Source organism: Tamandua tetradactyla, chromosome 14 (assembly GCF_023851605.1).
Source record: "Tamandua tetradactyla isolate mTamTet1 chromosome 14, mTamTet1.pri, whole genome shotgun sequence".
Classification (NCBI taxonomy): Eukaryota; Metazoa; Chordata; class Mammalia; order Pilosa; family Myrmecophagidae; genus Tamandua; species Tamandua tetradactyla.
The window spans coordinates 80,528,910-80,547,611 of record NC_135340.1 but is presented as its reverse complement, the minus strand read 5'-3'; the positions used below and the strand labels follow the sequence as shown (position 1 = coordinate 80,547,611).

The 18,702-nt window shown below is 36.5% G+C and overlaps 1 protein-coding gene and 1 non-coding gene across 3 annotated transcripts in view; one reads left to right on the top strand and one right to left on the bottom strand.

The window, feature by feature from the left end:
* CIAO2A (cytosolic iron-sulfur assembly component 2A) overlaps nt 1–18,702 on the top strand; it is a 104,561-nt gene extending 85,859 nt beyond the window's left edge. Inside the window, exons 5-6 of one of the 2 annotated variants that reach the window (XM_077128182.1) lie at nt 2,145–2,229; nt 18,236–18,292. In XM_077128182.1, coding sequence (XP_076984297.1) covers nt 2,145–2,209 — 65 coding nt within the window. In that variant the 3' untranslated portion in view covers nt 2,210–2,229; nt 18,236–18,292. Of the gene's footprint in view, nt 1–2,144; nt 2,230–18,235 lie in introns of both variants that reach the window. The other variant, XM_077128181.1, reaches the window with a different exon arrangement.
* Nucleotides 13,681–13,787, bottom strand: LOC143656593 (U6 spliceosomal RNA). The gene has a single exon (XR_013162510.1). It is a non-coding gene; the product is annotated as a U6 spliceosomal RNA (small nuclear RNA).

Sequence of the window (18,702 nt, the reverse complement as noted above, 5' to 3'; positions counted from 1 at the left end):
CTGTAATTATGTTATGAAGCATATTGTACAAACAGGCTTTATGATGATTACTTAGATTTTTTTTAAATATGCCTATGGATAAGCTAACTTAGATATCCATTTTAGGTGGTTAAGATTTTCATATGATAATTGTAAAAATATTTGTAATATACGTCATTACTATAGCAATGCAGGTATTTGTAAGAAGTTTCTACTTGATATTTTCAGAACATTTGCAGTTAGACAGCAGATCAAATGGTATCTAAGTTGGTGTTAAATACTTAGAATTTAAGGACTTTGCTATCTGAATATGTAGATTTTTCCTTGTTGCCTTAAATTTAAATTGGTTTATGAAACTGTGCAAACACAGGCTTTACAATGATTATTTAAATATGCCAATGGCTAAACTAGCTAAGATACCCATTTTTGGTGGTTCTAACTGGATTGTTTGTTTTCTTTTTTTTTTTTTTTTAGTTGCATATTCATCATTTCTTAGAACATTTGCATCAATTCAGAAAAAGAAATAAAACGAAAACAGAAAAAAAAAGATTATACATACCATACTCCTTACCCCTTGTTTTCATTGATCACTAGCATTTCAACTAAATTTATTTTAACATTTGTTCCCCCTATTATTTATTTTTATTCCATATGTTCTACTCATCTGTTGACAAGGTAGATAAAAGGAGCATCAGACACAAGGTTTTCACAATCACACAGTCACATTGTGAAAGCTATATAATTATTCAATCATCATCAAGAAACATGGCTACTGGAACACAGCTGTATATTTTCAGGTAGTTCCCTCCAGCCTCTCCATTACATTTTGAATAACAAGGTAATAGCTACTTAATGGGTAAGAATAACCTCCAGGATAACCTCTGGATTCTGTTTGGAATCTCTCAGCCATTGACACTTTGTCTCATTTCACTCTTCCCCCTTTTGATTGAGAAGCTTTTCTCAATCCCTTGATGTTGAGTCTCAGCTCATTCTAGGGTTTTTCTAAATTCCTTGATGCTGAGTCTCAGCTCATTCTAGGATTTCTGTCCCACGTTGCCAGGAAGGTCCACACCCCTCGGAGTCATGTCCCACGTAGACGGGGGAGGGTGGTGAGTTTGCTTGTTGTGTTGGCTGGAGAGAGAGGCCACATCTGAGCAACAAAAGAGGCTCTCTTGGGGGTGACTCTTAAGCCTAAATTTTAAGTAGACTTGACCTATCCTTTATGGGGTTAAGTTTGATATGAACATACCCCATATACGGGGCTCAGCGTATAACTTTGGTTGTCCACACTGCTTGTGAGAATATCAAGAATTCAACTTGGGGATGTTGAATTTCTCCCCATTCTCACCATTCCCCAAAGGGGACTTTGCAAATACTTTTCCACTCACTGATTGAATCACTCTGGGATTCATCGGGGCATCACTCTGGACAAACCAGCAAAATCTCATGTCCTACCCAAGATTCCAAGTACTTATGGTATTCAATCAAGCTATCTACATAAGTTATATTAGGAAATGCACTAGTCAAAATATAATTTTTGTACCAAATAAACATTTTTTTGCTTTAGTCTCACACATAAGGTGAAATTTTAAAATATTAATTACCATCTATTTTCAGCACCCTGCAGTTATGACATTCCTTTGTTCTTCCTCATGCACAAACATTTTTAAAATTTGTACATTTAGTCACTATTATTATTCCTTTTAGGCATTCCTAGATTATACCATCTCAATCTTTAACATCTATCTTTGTTTCTGATTTCATTTATGCCCCTAAATAAAAAAGATTTAAAAAAAAACATTAAAAAAAATGAGGGGGAGGACGGGCAATGGTGGCGCCGTGGCAGAGTTCTCACCTGCATTGCTGGAGACCCACGTTTGATTACCAGTGCCTGCCCATGCCAAAAAAAAAAAAAAAAAAGAGGGGGAGATTAAAATATTTTCAGACAAACAGTCACTGAGAGAATTTGTGTCCAAGATCTGCAAGAAATACTAAAGGGAGCTGTTCTAGTTTGCTAGCTGCCAGAATGCAACACACCAGAGATGGATTGGCTTTTAATAAAAGGGGATTTATTTCATTCTTCAGAGGAAAGGCAGCTAACTTTCAACTGAGGTTCTTTCTTATGCCTGAAGGCACAGAGTGATCTCTACCAGCCTTCTCTCCAGGCTTCTGGGTTCCAACAACTTTCCCTGGGGTGATTCCTTTCTGCATCTCCAAAGGCCTAGGCTGAGCTGCGAGTGCTGAGATGAGGTAAGCTGAGCTGCTTTTTTGCTATGCTATGTTGAGCTCTCTCATTTAAGCACCAGCCAATTAAATCAAACATCATTCATTGCAGCAGACATGCCTCCTAGCTGACTGCAGATGTAATCAGGAACAGATGAGGTTCACATGCCATCAGCTTATGTCAGCAGCAGTATAACTAGGCATCTTCACCTGGCCAAGTTGACAACTGAATCTAACTACCACAGGAGCACTACAGGAGATAGGAAAAGGCAGGAGAGAGCAGTATGGATAAGAGTGTAGAAATGAAGACTATCAGTAAAGATAAAAAGGGGGAAAAATAGAGATGACATAAAATCCAAATGACAAAATGGTAGAAGAAAGTACTGCCTTTACAGTTATAACATTAAATATTAATGGATTAAACTCCCTAATCAAAAGACATAGACTGGCAGAAAGGATTAAAAAACAAGACTGATCTCTATGCTGTCTATAGGAGAGTCATTTTAGACCCAAAGACAAACTTAGGTTGAAAGTGAAAGGTTGGAAAAAGATATTTCATGCGAACAACAATCAGAACTAAGAGCAGGAGTAGTTATACTAATATCGGACAAATTAGACTTCAAATGTAAAACAATTAAAAGAGACAAAGAAGGGCACTGTGTGTTGATAAAAGGAACAATTCGACAAGAAGACATAACAATCATAAATATTTATGTACCAAGGCAGAGTGCTCCAAAGTACCTGAGGCAAACACTGACAATGCTGAAGGGAGAAAGAGACACCTTACCATAATAGTTGGAGTTTTCAAATCCCCACACTCATCAATTGATAGATGTGTTGGTTTGAAAGGATATATGCCCCCTAAGAAAAGCCATGCTTTTGATATAAATCCCATTTCTTAAAGGTAGAATAATCCTTATTCAATACTGTATATTTGAAACTGTAATGAGATCATCTCCCTGGTTGATGTGATTTAGTTAAGAATGGTTGTTAAACCGGGTTAGGGGATGACATGTCTCCACCCATTTGAGTGGGTCTTGATTAGTTTCTGAAGTCCTATAAAAGAGGAAACATTTTGGAGAAAGAGATTCAGAGAGAGCAGAGGATGCTGCAGCACCACGAAGCAGACAGTCCACCAGCCAGTGACCTTTGGAGATGAAGAAGGAAAACACCTCCCGGGGAGCTTCATGAAACTGGAAGCCAGGAGAGAAAGCTAGCAGATGATGCCATATTTGCCATGTGCCCTTTCAGCTGAGAGAGAAGCCCTGACTGTGTTTACCATGTGCCTTCTCACTTGAGAGAGAGACCCTGAACTTCACCGGCCTTCTTGAACCAAGGTATCTTTCCCTGGGGGCCTTTGATTGGACATTCCTATAGACTTGCTTTAATTGGGACATTTTCTCAGCCTTAGGACTATAAACTAACAACTCATTAAATTCCCCCTTTTAAAAAAGCCATTCCATTTCTGGTATATTGCATTCTGGCAGCTAGCAAACTAGAACAATGGAACATCTAGACAGAGGATCAGTAAAGAAATAGAGAATTTGAATAATACAATAAATGAACTAGATTAACAGATTTTTACAGAACATTACACCTCACAATAGCAGGAAGTACATTTTTCTCAAGTGTTCATGGGTCATTCTCAAGGATAGACCATATGCTGGGTCACAAAGCAAGTATCAGTAAATTTAAATAGTTCTTTTTTTTTTTTTTTTTTTTTTTTGGCATGGGCAGGCTCCAGGAACTGAACTCAGGTCTCCGGCATGGCAGGCGAGAATTCTGCCACTGAGCCACCATTGCACTACCCAAATCTCAATAGATTTAAAAGTACTGAAATCATACAAAACATGTTCTCAGATAATAATGGAATGAAGTTGGAAATCAATAACAGGCAGAGGGCCAGAAGATTCACAAATATTTGGAGGCTAAATAACACACTCTTAAGCAACCAGTGAGTCAAGGAAGAAATTATATGAGAAATCTGAAAATTTCTCAAGGCAAATGAAGATTAAAACACAACATATCAAAATTTTGATGAACAAAAGCAGTACTAAGAGGGAAATTTATTGCCTCAAATGCCTATATTAAAAAAGAAGAAAGAGCAAAAAATTGAGGAATTAACTGTTCACTTCAAAGAACTAGAGAACAGCAAACAACCCCAAAGCAAACAAAAGGAAAGAAATAATAAAGATTAGAGCAGAAATAAATGAAATTGAGAACATGAAAACAATTGAGAAAATCAACAAAACTGCAAGTTAGTTCTTTGAGAAAATCAAGGGGCCCTTAGCTAGGTTGACCCCCCACACACACACACACAAAAAGAATAAATAGAGAAGATGCAAATAAATAAAAGACAGAAGAGGAAATATACGCACTGACCCTGCAGAAATAAAGGAGGTAATGAGAGGATACTATGAGCAACTATATGTATAGTTATATGCTGATAAACTAGACAACGTAGATGAAATGGACAACTTCCTAGAAAGGCATGAACAACTAGCATTGACTTGAGAAAAAAAAAAATAGACAAACTCAACAGATCAATTGCAGGTAAAGAGATTGAATCAGTCATCAAGAAGCTCCCAAAAATGAAAAGTCCAAGACCAGATGGCTTCACGTGTTAATTCTACCAAGCATTCAAGAAAGAATTAGTACCAATCCTTCTCAAACTCTTCAAAAAAATTGAAGAAGAGGGAAAGCTACCTAACTCATTCTGTGATGCGAACAACACCCTCATACCAAAGCCAGATAAAGGTACTACAAGAAAAGAAAATTACAGACCAATTTCTCTAATGAATATAAATGCAAAAGTTCTCAACAAAATACTTGCACATTAAAATAATTATACACCATGGTCAAGTGGAATTTATTTTAAGTTATGCAAGAATGGTTCAACATAAGGAAATCAATTAATGTAATATACCATATCAACAAATGAAAGCAGAAAAACCAGATGATCATCTCAATTGATGCAGAAAAGATATTTGACAAAATTCCTCATCCTTTCTGGATGAAAACACTTCAAAGGATAGGAATAGAAGGGAACTTCCTCCACATGATAAAGGAAATATATGAAACCCCCCCCAGCTAACATCATCCTCAGTGGGGAAAGACTGAAAGCTTTCCCTCTAAGATCAGAAACAAGACAAGGATGCCCACTGTCACCATTGTTATTCAACATTGTGCTGTCTAGCCACGACAGCTAGACAAGAAAAGAAAGAAATAAAAGGCATCCAAATTGCAATGGAAGAACTGAAATGCTCACTGTTTGCAGATGATATGATACTATATGTCAAAATTCTGAAAAATACACAGCAAAGCTACTAGAGCTAATAAATGAGTACAGCAAAGTGGCAGGGTACAAGATGAACATCCCAAAATCAATAGTGTTCCTGTACACCAGTAATGAGCAATCTGAGGAGGATATCAAGAAAAAAAATTCCATTTACAAAAGCAACCAAAAGAATAAAATATTTAGGAATAAATTTAACTAAGGATACAAAAGACCTGTGCACAGAAAATTACAAGAAATTGTTAAAAGAAATCAGGGAAGACCTAAATAAATGGAAGGGCATACCATATTCGTGGATTGGAAAGCTAAATATAGTTAAGATGTCAGTTCTACCCAAATTGATATCTAGATACAATGCAATACCAATTAAAATCCCAAAAATTTATTTTGCAGAAATAGAAAGCCAATAACCAAATTTATTTGGAAGGGAAATGTTCCCCAAATAGCTAAAAATATCTTGAGAAAGAAAAATGAAGCGAGAGGTCTCACACTACCTGACTTTAAAGCATGTTATGGAACTACAGTGGTCAAAACCGCATGGTACTGGCATAAAGATAGATATACTGACCAATGGAATAGAATAGAGTGTTCAAATATAGACCCTCTCATCTATGGACGATTGATCTTTGATAAGGTGGTCAAGCCAATCCATCTGGGACAGAATACCCTCTTCAATAAATGGTACTGGGAAACTGGATATTCATATGCAAAAGAATGAAAGAGGATCCATATCTTACACCCTATACAAAAATGAACTCAAAATGGATAAAAGACTTAAACATTAGAGCTAAGACCATAAAACTTTTAGAAGAAGATGTAGGGAAATATCTTATAAAACTTGTAATAGGAGGTAGTTTCCTAGACTTTACATGAGCATTGAAGAAAGAAATAGATAAATGGAACTCCTCAAAACTAAACACTGTTACCTATCAAAGAACGTTGTCAAGAAAGTAAAAAAGCAACCTATGCAAAGGGAGATAATATTTGGAAACCACGTATCAGATCAGGGTTTAGTATCTAGAACATATAAAGAGATTCTTCAACTCAACAACAAATAGAAGAACAACCCAATTAAAAAGGCAAAAGACATGAATGGACACTTCTCAGAAGAAGAAATACAAATGGCTAAAAGGTACGTGAAAAGATGTACAACTTCACTGGCTATTAGGGAAATGAAAATCAAAACCACAATGATGAATCATCTGACACCTACTAGAATGGCCATTATAAACAAAAGCAGAAAACGACAAGTGCTTGTGAGGATGTGAAGAAAGAGATACACTTAACCACTGTTGGTGGGAATGTAAAATGGTGTAACCATTTTTGATGGAAATTTGGTGGTTCCTACGAAGCTAAGTATAGAATTGCCATATGATCCAATAATCCCATTACTAAGTATATATTCAGAGGACCTGAGAGCAAGGACCCAAATGGACATTTAAACACCAATGTTTATAGCAGCAATATTTACGACTGCCGGGCGGGCCAGGGTGGCTCAGCGGCAGAGTGCTCACCTGCCATGCAGGTGACCCGGGTTCGATTCCTGGTGCCTGCTCACGCAAAAAAAAAAAAAAAAAAAAAAATATATATATATATATATATATATATATATATATATATTTACGACTGCCAAAAATGGAAACAGCCTGTGCTGGTTTGAATTTGTGGACCCCAGAAAAGCCATGTCCTTTAATCCTAATTCAGTATTGCTGGGTGTGAGTTTTTAAATTATGCATAGAGCTGTGGCTCTCCCAATTGTGGATTGTAACTTTTGATTAGATGATTTCCATGGATGTGTGTCTTTACCCATTCAAGATGGAGTTACCTTTAAGAGGGAACCATTTTTGAAAGAGCTACAGAGCCTGCACAGCCAGAGACCTTTGGAGATGAAGAAGGAAAATGCCCCTGGGGGAGCTTCATGAAACAAGAAGCTGGGAGAGAAAGCTAACAACAGATACCACCATATTCACCATGTGCCTTTCTAGTTGAGAGAGAAATCCTGAATGTCATCTGCCTCCTTGAACCAAGGTGTCTTTCACTGGATGCCTTAATTGGACATTTCTATAGCCTTGCTTTAACTTTGACATTTTTCACAGTCTTAGAACTGTGAACTTTCAACTGAATAAATTCCCCCTTTTAAAAGCTGTTATGTTTCTGGTATATTGCATTCTGGCAGCTAGCAAACTAGAACAGATTTTGGTACCAGTGGGGTACTGCTGCGGTATGCAAATACCAGACATGTTGGAATGGCTTTTTTAATGGATAAGGAGGAGATTCTGTAAGAGTTATGAGGAACTTGATGGAGAAGGCTTAGAATGCTTTGAAGAGACTGTTAGCAAAAATGTGAACTCTAAAGATACTTTTGATAAGGCCTTGGACTGAGATGAGACACATGTTATTGTAAACTGAAAGGAAGGCTATCCATGTTTTAAAATGGCCAATAATCTGGCAAAATTGACTGATGGCTTTAGCTGGAAGACAGATTTAAAAAGCCGTGAACTTGTATGTTTAGCACAAGAGATTTCCAAGTTAAATGTGGAAAATGCAGCCTAGTTTCTCCTTGCAACTTATAACAAAGTGTGACATGAAGGAGAAGCTGAGAAGTGAAATCTTGGGTACAAAGAAACCAGAAATTGATGTTTTGGAAAATTCTGGACTTCCAGGAAGGTAGGCCCCAGAGAATGGTTCCCCACTTGAAGATTTAACCAAATGTGTAACCAGTTAGCCATTTCAGAGAAAGCAAGAATTGAAGATGGAGTTAACCAGGAAGGATTTGTGGAAACTCCTGCTGTCTGATGGGCATGGTCCTTGTTTACTACTTAGAAAGCCAACATGAGTTCTGTGGGACCTGTATAAATGGAGCTGCTGCTAGACTGGACTGGGGGGTTCAGAAAAGGGACAGTGTGAAGGAGAAATAACTTCAGAGGCAGAAGTGTGAAAGCTAAAGTCTAAAGTCAAGAAACCTTGGGCCAGGAGAGTGTGCCTACCCAAGCACTTGGAGAGGCAGAGAATGGGCCTCTCCTTGCAGTGGAAGAGTTGTGCCATCTCAGACATTGGAGAGGGTGGAGCACATTCCTTGGGGATTGGGAGGGGTCTGGCTGTCACCACATGGACAGGTTGAGTGTGTTCCCTGGAGATGACAGAAAGCCTGGGTGCAGCCCCAATGCTTGGAGAGGGTGGAGCTGAGAAAAAGGTGGTCTCCCCAACGTCCCCCAAGGTTGCATTTGTAGATAGGCAAGCCACTGTGAAGGCCCTTGAAAAAGGTTAGACTATCGCTTTCTAAAGATAAATGACTGAAGATAAATGACTCTCAGACTTTGAAATCTCATGGAGTTTGCCCTGCAGGTTTTTGAGACTGCTTGTGTCCAGTGACTCCTGTGTTCCTTTCAATTTCTTCCTATGGAAATGGAGGTATTTATCCTATGACTGTCCTGCTTTTGTGTGTTGGCAGCAAATAACTTGTTTTAAGTTTTACAGGTCCAGAGCCAGAGAATTTTGCCTTAGAACAGATCATGCCTGTAACAGACTTTGATGCGATTTTATACTGTTTCTGACTTCTTATTGTATTTGTATTGTTACTGATATAGTTTAGGGCTTTCTGATATTGTGATGGAATGAATATATTTTGCATTTGGAAAGAGCATGTCCTTTTGGGGTCCAAAGGGTAGAATGTGCTGGTTTGAATTTGTTGCCCCTAGAAAGCCATGCCCTTTAATCCTAATTCAGTATTGCTGGATGGGAGTTTTTAAATTATCCATGGAGCTGTGACTTAACTGATTGTGGGTGGTAACTTGATTAGATGATTTCCATGGAAGTGTGTCTCCACCCATTCAAGGTAGGGTTGCTTACTGGAGCCCTTTAAGAGGAAACCGTTTTGGAAAGAGCAATAGAGCCTATGCAGCCAGAGACCTTTGGAGATGAAGAAGGAAACCGCCCCCGAGGGAGCTTCATGAAGCAAGAAGCCGGAAGAGAAAGCTAGCAGATGCCACCATGTTCACCATGTGCCTTTCAGTTGAGAGAGAAATCCTGTACGTCATCGGCCTCCTTGAACCAAGGTATCTGTCCCTGGATGCCTTAGATTGGACATTTCTATAGCTTTGCTTTAATTTAGACATTTTTCACAGTCTTAGAACTGTGTGTGGACTTGCAACTTAATTAGTTCCCCTTTTAAAAGCTGTTCTGTTTCTGGTATATTGCATTCCAGCAGCTAAGAAACCAGAACACAGCCCAAATATCCATCAACAGGTGGGTGGCTAAACAACTGTGGTAAATAACGTTTGATAGAATATTATGCAGCTGAAGACAGAATAAAGTCACGAAGCATGTAACAACATGAATGAACCTTGAGGACATTATGCTGAGTGAAATTAGCCAGAAACAAAAGGGCAAATAATGTATAGTCCCACTAATATGAACTAACATTAATGAACGAACTTTGAGAGCTGAAGTTAAGAATACAGATTATCAGGAGATAGAAATAGGGCAGAGATTGGGCAATTAGTGCAGAAGGAATACAGAATGTACAACAGGACTGACTTAAAAAATTCAGAAATGGATAGCACAATCCTACCTGATTGTAGCACAGTAATATAAGCTTAAATGAAGCTGAATGTGAGTATGATAGAGGGAAAGGACAGGGGCACATATGAAATCCGAAGGAAAGATAAAGGATAAAGACTGAGATCGTATAATTTAGGAATGCCTAGAGGGGACAATGATGGTGATCAAATGTACAAATAAAAAAATATTTGCATGAGGGAGAAAAATGAATGTCAGTATTAAAGAGTGTTGAGAATAGATGGTATATGGGAAAAAGTACAATCAATGCAAGCTAGGGCCTATAGTTAACAGTAACATTTAATATGCCTCTACGGAATGTAACAAACGCATTATGCCGAAACTTAAATGTCAACAGGCAGGGGGATTGGAAAAGGGGTATGGATTCTTTGTGAAAGACAAGGAAATGTCTTCAGATACATTATGGTGGTGAAGACATGTCTATGCACTTAGGTTAGAATATATGATGTTTGAATAAATCTGTTTAAAAATGAACAGAGGAAATTAAGTGCTAGAGGAAATTAAGTGCTAGAGGAAATGTGGAGGAAGAGATGTACCTATTCACTGTTGGTAGGGAAAATGAGCAGTGCAGCCCCTTGGAGGGCAGACTGGTGGTTCCCCTAGAGGCTAGGAGTGGGGTTGCCATATAATCCTGAAACCTTGTTACTCAGTATATACCTGGAGGAACCGAGTATGGGGACAGGAATGGACATTTGCGTACTGGTGTCTATGGCGGCAGTGTTCACAAACCACAATGGATGGAGGCGGTCTAAAGGTACAAAGACTGAGGAGCTGAAGGGGGAACTATGGTGTATACATACAGTGGACTACTGACTATTTGCCACAAGAAAGAACGAAGTTGTGAGGCAGACAACTTGGTGAATGAACCTTAAGGACTATATGTTGAATGAAATGTCAGAAACCAAAAGATTAATAATATCATACCTCACTTACATGGACTAACTATAATATAAAAACTCAGTGAACTTAATGAGAGCTTGGGTTATCAGGTTGGGACCGATTATAAAGTCTTAGATTATAAGCTCTTACTGCAGTCACATATATTCACAAGTTGTAACTGTTATTTCTAAATTTGAGATATACTGACCTGTTTGTTTATAACCTCGTTGTTCCCAGAAACTTCAGGTATTTAAGTGACACCTGAGACTCAGATTTAGAGCTCTGAAGCTATGAAAGTCAACAGTATCCCACACAGAAACTGTTTAAAAAGTTGAAAAAGGGACCTGACTTCATGTAGAGATAAGAACAAAGCTGACCTGGATAGCACTAAAATAGATTAGAATAAAGGTTAAAGGATGATATCATCCATGTTTTAAAACTTCAACTTCTGTGTGAGACCAAAGGGAGAGATGTTCATTTGATACAAAACTTATATTTTAGGTAGTGCATTTCCTAATTTAACTTGTATGGTCAGTTTAGTTGAACACCGATAAGTACATGGAATCTTGAATAGGGTGGAGACTTTGTTGGTGTGTTCAGGTTAATATGATGCCCTGATATATCCCAGAGTAATGTGGGCAGTGAATAAAGAAGTATTTGCAAAGTCTCCTTGGGGCACTGGGGAAAAGAGAGGAAATATTCACCATTTGGAAAATTTCTGATATTCTTGCAAGGAGTGGAGACAACCAAATCAGTAGGCTGAGCCCTCGATCTTGGGGTTCACCCCTATGAAACTTATTTCTGCAAAGGATAGGCTAAGCCTACTCAAAATTAGGCCTAAGAGTCACCCCACAGAGAACATCTTTTGTTGCTCAGATGTGGCCTCTCTCTCTAAGCTGACGCAGAATGTGAACTCCCTGCCCTTCCCCCCTATGTGGGACCTGACTTCCAGGGATGTAAATCTCCCTGACAACATGGAAGAGAAATCCTGTTTGATGCCTTTCTAATTTCCATTTCTGTATATGTTTTGAATATTTTCTTTGTGGTTACCTTGGGGGTTGCATTAAACAATCTAAGTTATAACCTGTTTCTTGAAGATGATTGTATAACGATATAGCTTTCACAATGTGACTGTGTGATTGTGAAAACCTTGTGTCTGATGCTTCTTTTATCTACCTTATGGACCGATGAGTAAAACATATGGATTAAAGATAAATAATAGGGGAAACAAATGTTAAAATAAATCTAGTATATTGAAATGCTAATGGTCAGTGAAAGAGAGGGTATGGTATGTATGAATTTTTTTCTGTTTTCTTTTTATTTATTTTTCTGAATTGATGCAAATGTTCTAAGAAATGATCATGATGATTAATTTACAATTGTGATAGAAAAGAATGTTCATATTGTATGTTGATTGGTTTTATTAATAACAATTTTAAAAAACAATCACACAGTCACTTTGTGAAAGCTATATCAGTATCAATCATCTTAAAGAAACATGGCTACTGGAACACAACTCTACAGTGTCAGGCACTTCCCAATAGCCTCTCTAATACACCTTAAACTATAAAAAGGTCTTGCATGGGACTAAAGCAAAAAATGTTTCTTTGGTACAAAATTTATATTTTGGCTAGTGCACCTCCTAGTATAACTTATATGTACAGTTTAATTGAATACCATAAGTGCCATATGTATATGCTATTGAATTTAAGTTAGTATCATTTTAAAATAACAGGTTATAACTTAAATTGTTTAATGAAAACCCCAAGGTAACTACAAAGAAATATTTAAGACATATGCAGAAATGGAAATTAGATAGGTATCAATCAGTTATATCACAAAAGATCAACTATAACCAAAAGAAGATTGCAATAAAGGAAAAGAGGGACAAAAAAGATATGACATATAAGAAACAAAGGAAAAATGGCTGAGGTTGTGTTGTTTTATTGGTAATTACACTGAATGTAAGTGGATTAAACTCTCCAATCAAAAGACACAGATTGGAAGAAAGGATCCAAAAGCATGATCCAACTACATGTTGTTTAGGAGATCCTCTCCTTAGACCCAAAGATACAAATAGGTTGAAAGTGAAGCGGAAAATATTCTATGCAAACATTAACCAAAAGAGAGCTGGGGTAGCTATACAGATATCAGATAAAATAAACTGTAAGTCAAAACCTATTAGAAGAGACAAAGAAGGACACCAAGGAAAGAGTCAGTCCACCAAGATTATGAAACAATCAGAAACATATACGCACCTAATTACAGTGAGCTAAATTAAATGAGGCAAACATTGACAAACTCAGGGCTTATAAGCAACATCTACAATAATAGTTGGAGACTTCATCACTTTCATTAATGGATACAAATAGATAGAAGATTAGTAAGGAAATGGAGAACTTGACTTATACTATAAATGAACTAGCCATGGTAGACATATACAGAACAGAGCACCAAAGAACAGCAAATTGCACATTCTTCTCAAGTGCGCATGATCATTCTCCAGGATAGACCATATGTTAGGTCACTAAACAAATCTCAGTAATTTAAAGAAGTTTAAATTATACAAAGCTTCTTAACCATATACAGTGGAATGAAGCTAGAAACCAATAACAAAGGGAGAACTGGAAAATCCACAAATTTATGGGAGTTGAACAACACTATCTTAAACAAATGGGTCAAAGAAGAAATCACAAGGAAAATCAAGAAATAATTTTTTTTTCTAAAAAAATATGAAATGCTTTACGAATTTGCATGTCATCTTTGCACAGGGGCCAGGCTAATCTTCTCTATATTGTTCCAATTTTAGTATATGTGCTGACAAAGCGAGCACAAGAAATATCTTGAGATGAATGAAAATCAAAACACAACATACCAAAACATATGGGATGCAGTGAAGGCAGTGTTGAGAGGGAGATTTATAGCTTTAAATACTTGCATTAAAAAAGAAGAATGATTTCAAATCAGAAACATAACCTCACACCTGAAGGAACTAGAAAAAGAACAGCTAACTAATTCCAAAGTAAGGAGGAAAGAAATAGCAAAGATTAGAGCAGAAATAAATGAAATGTGAACAAAAAAACAATAGAATCAATAAAACAAAAAGTTGGTCTCTGAGATCAATAAAATTGACAAACCCTTAGCTAGATTGACAAAGAAAAACAGAAGATGCAAATAAGTAAAATCAGATATGAGAGGGGGTACATTACTGCTGAGTCCATGGAAATAAAAAAGATCATAAGAAGATACTATGAACAACTGTACACCAACAAACTAGAAAACTTAAATGAAATTGACAATTTCCTAGAAACACAGGAACAACCTAAATTGACTCTAGAAGAAATAGAAGACCTCAACAAACCAGTCGTAAGTAAAGAGACTATATCAGTTATCAGAAACCTCTCAACACAAAAAGCCCAGGACCAAATGACTTCACAGGTGAATTCTACCAGTTCCAAGAAGAATGAATACAAATCCTGCTCAAACTATTATAAAAAATTGAAGAGGAGGGACCACTACCCAACTTATTCTATGAAGCTAACATCACACCCATATGTATCAAAACCAGTTAAAGATACTACAAGAAGAGAACATTACAGACCAATATCTCTTATGAACAAAGATGCAAAAATTATCAACAAAAATAATAACACTCTGAATCAAACAGCACATTAAAAGAATTGTACACCATGACCAAGCGGGTCTTTATCCCAGGAATGTAAGGATGGTTTGACAGAAGAAAATCAATTAATGTAGTAACACCACATTAATAGAACAAAGGAAAAAAACCACATGATCTTAATTGATGCAGAAAAAGCATTTGAAAAAAAGCTCAGCAACCCTTCATGATAAAAACACTCAGAAAACTAGGAATAGAAGGAAACATCCTTAAAATGGTCAAGAGCATGCATGAAAAATCCACAGCTAACATTATACTTAATCTTGAAAAACTGAAAGGTTTCTCCCTAAGACCAGGAACAAGACAAAGATGCCCACTGTTACACTGTTGTTCAACATTGTACTGGAAGTTTTTGCCAGAGCATTAGCCAAGAAAAAGAAATAAAAGTCATTCATATTAGAAAGAAAAAAAGTAAAACTTTTACTATTTGTAGATGACATGATTCTGTTTCAGAAAGTCCCCTAAAATCTACAACAAAGCTATTAGAGCTAATAAATGAGTTCAGCAAAGTGGCAGGATACAAGACCAACACACAAAAATCAGTAGTGTTTCTATATACAAGTACAAGCAATCTGAAGAGGAAATCAGGAAGAAAAAAATTCCATTTACATTAGCATCTAAAGGAATCACATATCTAGGAATAAATGTAACCAAGGATGTAAAGTACCTGTATTCCGAAAACTACAAAACACTGCTAAAACAAATTAAAGAAGACCTAATTGATAGGACATTCTGTGTTCATGGATTGGAAGACTAAATATTGTTAAGATGTCAGGTCTACTCAAATTAATGTACAGAATCAACACAATCCCCCTAAAATTGCAACAACCTTCAAAGAAATAGAAAAGCCAATCATCAAATTCATATGGAAGTGTAAAAGGTCCCAAACAACCAAACACATCTGGGGGGGGGGGGGTTGTGGGGGATAGGGAAAGTTGGAAAACTCATTCCTCCTGATTTAGAAAACTTGTTACATAGTAACAGCATCAAAATAGAATGGTTCTAGTACAAGGACAGACATGTAGATCCATGCAATCAAATTACGAGTTCAGAAATAAACCCTTACCCCTATGTACAATTGATTTTTTTGACCAAGGTGCGAAGTCCACTCAGTGGGGAATGAATAGCATCTTCAACAAATGGTGTGGGTAGAACTGGATGTCCATATGCAAAAGAATAAATGTAGACCCCTACGTCACACCATATACAAAAATTAATTCATAATGGATTAAGACTTAAATATAAGGACCCAAACTATAAAACTTGAAGAAAATTTGGAAACATTTTCAGGACTTTGTGTCAGGCAGTGATTTCTTAGACTTTACACCAGAGGCATGAGTGATGAAAGAACAAATGGGTAGATGAAACTTAATCAGAATTAAAAACTTTCATGGATCATAAAAATAAAAATATACCTTATAGAATGGGAGGAAATATTTGGAAATTACATATCCTATAAGGATTTAATTTCCACAATATGTAAAGGAATTTTACAACTCAGTAACAAAAAGACAATCTGTTTTAGTCTGCCAAAGCTGCCAGAATGCAACACACCAGAGATGGATTGGCTTTTAATGAAAGGGGATTTATTAAGTTAAAGTTTATAATTCTTCAGAGGAAAGGCAGCTAACTTTCATCTGAGGTTATACAGGAAGGTGCACATAACAACTGTTGGCTTTCTTTCTTGGCTTCTGGATTCCAATAGCTTTCCCTGGGTCCTTTTCTTCCTCCATCTCCAAACGTCTGGGCTGAGCTTCAGTGCTGAGTGAGATATTTTAAGCCTCCAGCCAATTAAATTAAACATTGCTCATTGTGGAAGGCACTCCCCTTAGCTAACTGCAGATGTAATGAGTAATAGATGAATTTCACATGCTAATGATTCAAGCCCACAGCAACAGACCTACAGACATCATCACTAGCCGAGCTGACACCACACAATCCAATTAAAAAATGGGCCCAGGATTTGAATCGACATTTCTCCAAAGAAGATATTCACTTGGCCAATAAGCACATGAAAAGATGTTCAGCATCATTAGCTTACTAAGGAATTGTGAATCAAAACATTTCATACTGATTAGAATTGACTACTGTTTTTCAAAAATGGGAAATAAGTGTTAGCAAGGATGTGGGAAAATAGGATTCCTCAATCATTGTTGGTAGGAATGTAAAATGTGCAGCTGATGTGGAAAACAGTTTGATGGTTCCTCAGGAAGTTAAATATAGAATTACCATATGACCCAGCAATCTCATTTCTAGGTTTAAACCCAAAAGAATTGAAAACAGAGACTCGAGCAAATATTTACACACTGATGTTCATAGCAGTATTATTCACAGTTGTCAAAAGATGGAAGCAACCGAAGTATCCATCAGTCAATGAATGGATCAACAAAATGTGGTATATACACACACGGAATATTATTTGGTTGAAAAAGGAAATGAAGTTCTGATGCACGCTACAACATGAATGAACCTTGAAGACATAAGGTTGAGTGAAATAAGCCAGACACGAAAGGACAAGTATTGTATGATCCCATTTAACTGAATTAAGTAGAATATGTAAATTCATAAAGTCAGAAACTACAATACAGGCTATGAGAGCTGGGTTGAAGTAAGAAAGGGGGCATCAGTGTTTAATTGGTACAGAGTTTCTGTTTGGGGAGATAGAAAAGTTTTGGTAATGGATGGACCCACAACTTCGTGAACTTACTTAACACTAGTGAACTATGCATTTGAAACTGGATAAAATGCAAGATTTTAGTTGGATATAAGTTATCAAAATACAAAAAAATCCCATAGAACTATATATCATTAACTATGTGGACTATAGTTAATGATAGAATTACAAAAATATTGTTTCATCAAGAAAAAAAGTTACCATACTGATGCAAAATGTTAATGAAAGGGAAAACTGTATGTTTGTGTGTGTGCATGGGATGGGGGCGGGGCTTATATGAGAACTCTGTACTTTCTGCAAGATTTTTTTTGTAAATCTACAACTGCTCTAATAATTTCTGTTTGTTTGGGTGCATGGTCCGGGAATCGAACTTGGGTCTCCTGCATGGAAGGCGAGCATTCTACCACAGAACCACCCATGCACCGCTGTTCTAATAACTTTAAAAGATCATTCAGCAACTGTGAAAAAAAAATACTCTTACCTTTAAGCTAATAAGTCCATTTTCAGAAGTTTTTCCAAAAAGATGGCTGTATGCCCAAAGGTTGTCATTGTTGCATAATCTTCTTAATTAATTTATAACACTTGTAATTTTTTCTGTTTTAAATAACTACAGTTTTGAAAATATATGGCATAATATGAATAGTGTGGCAATTTTCAAAATTTTGTTTACTGCTGAGGTAGCTTTATGAAAATATGTATATGGACAAAGACTGGAAATTAAAAATGAAGATAGTTATGTAGAGTAGTAGGATTTTAGGGAATTTTTTTTCTCTTTAAGTCTGCCTTCCAGGTGTTGGAAATTACATATGTTAATATAGTAATTAACAGAAACCAGCTTCATTTAAGTTCTTTTACTGGGCTAATAAAAATACAGTCATTATTTAGTGACACAGTTCTGCTACTAACTTTTGTCTGTGTTTTTTTGCAGTCAACAAGCAGATAAATGACAAAGAACGAGTGGCAGCTGCAATGGAGAACCCCAACTTACGGGAAATCGTAGAACAATGTGTCCTTGAACCTGATTGATAGCTGTTTTAAGAGATACTGAACTGTAATTATTTGATATATTTGTTTAAACTCTTTGTAAAATGTAAAAGACTTCATGTGTAATAACTAGATGATTTGTACCTCAAAGCATTTTTTAAAGGATTATTTCCAAGCAAGATTTAATTATAAGGTAGTATTCAGTGTACAGCATTCTCAGGACTTGTAACACTTAAGTGTTCAGACAGAGGAATATTTTCTCGTTATTATGTGTAAAATGAGTTGCTATTTTTCTAATGCCCATTCTGATACAACTACTTTTCATTTCAAATATCTACTGTGCCCAAATGTTTCCAATTTAAATCATTACTCTGTAAAATAAAAATAAAACAGAGGTGATTCTTGTAATGA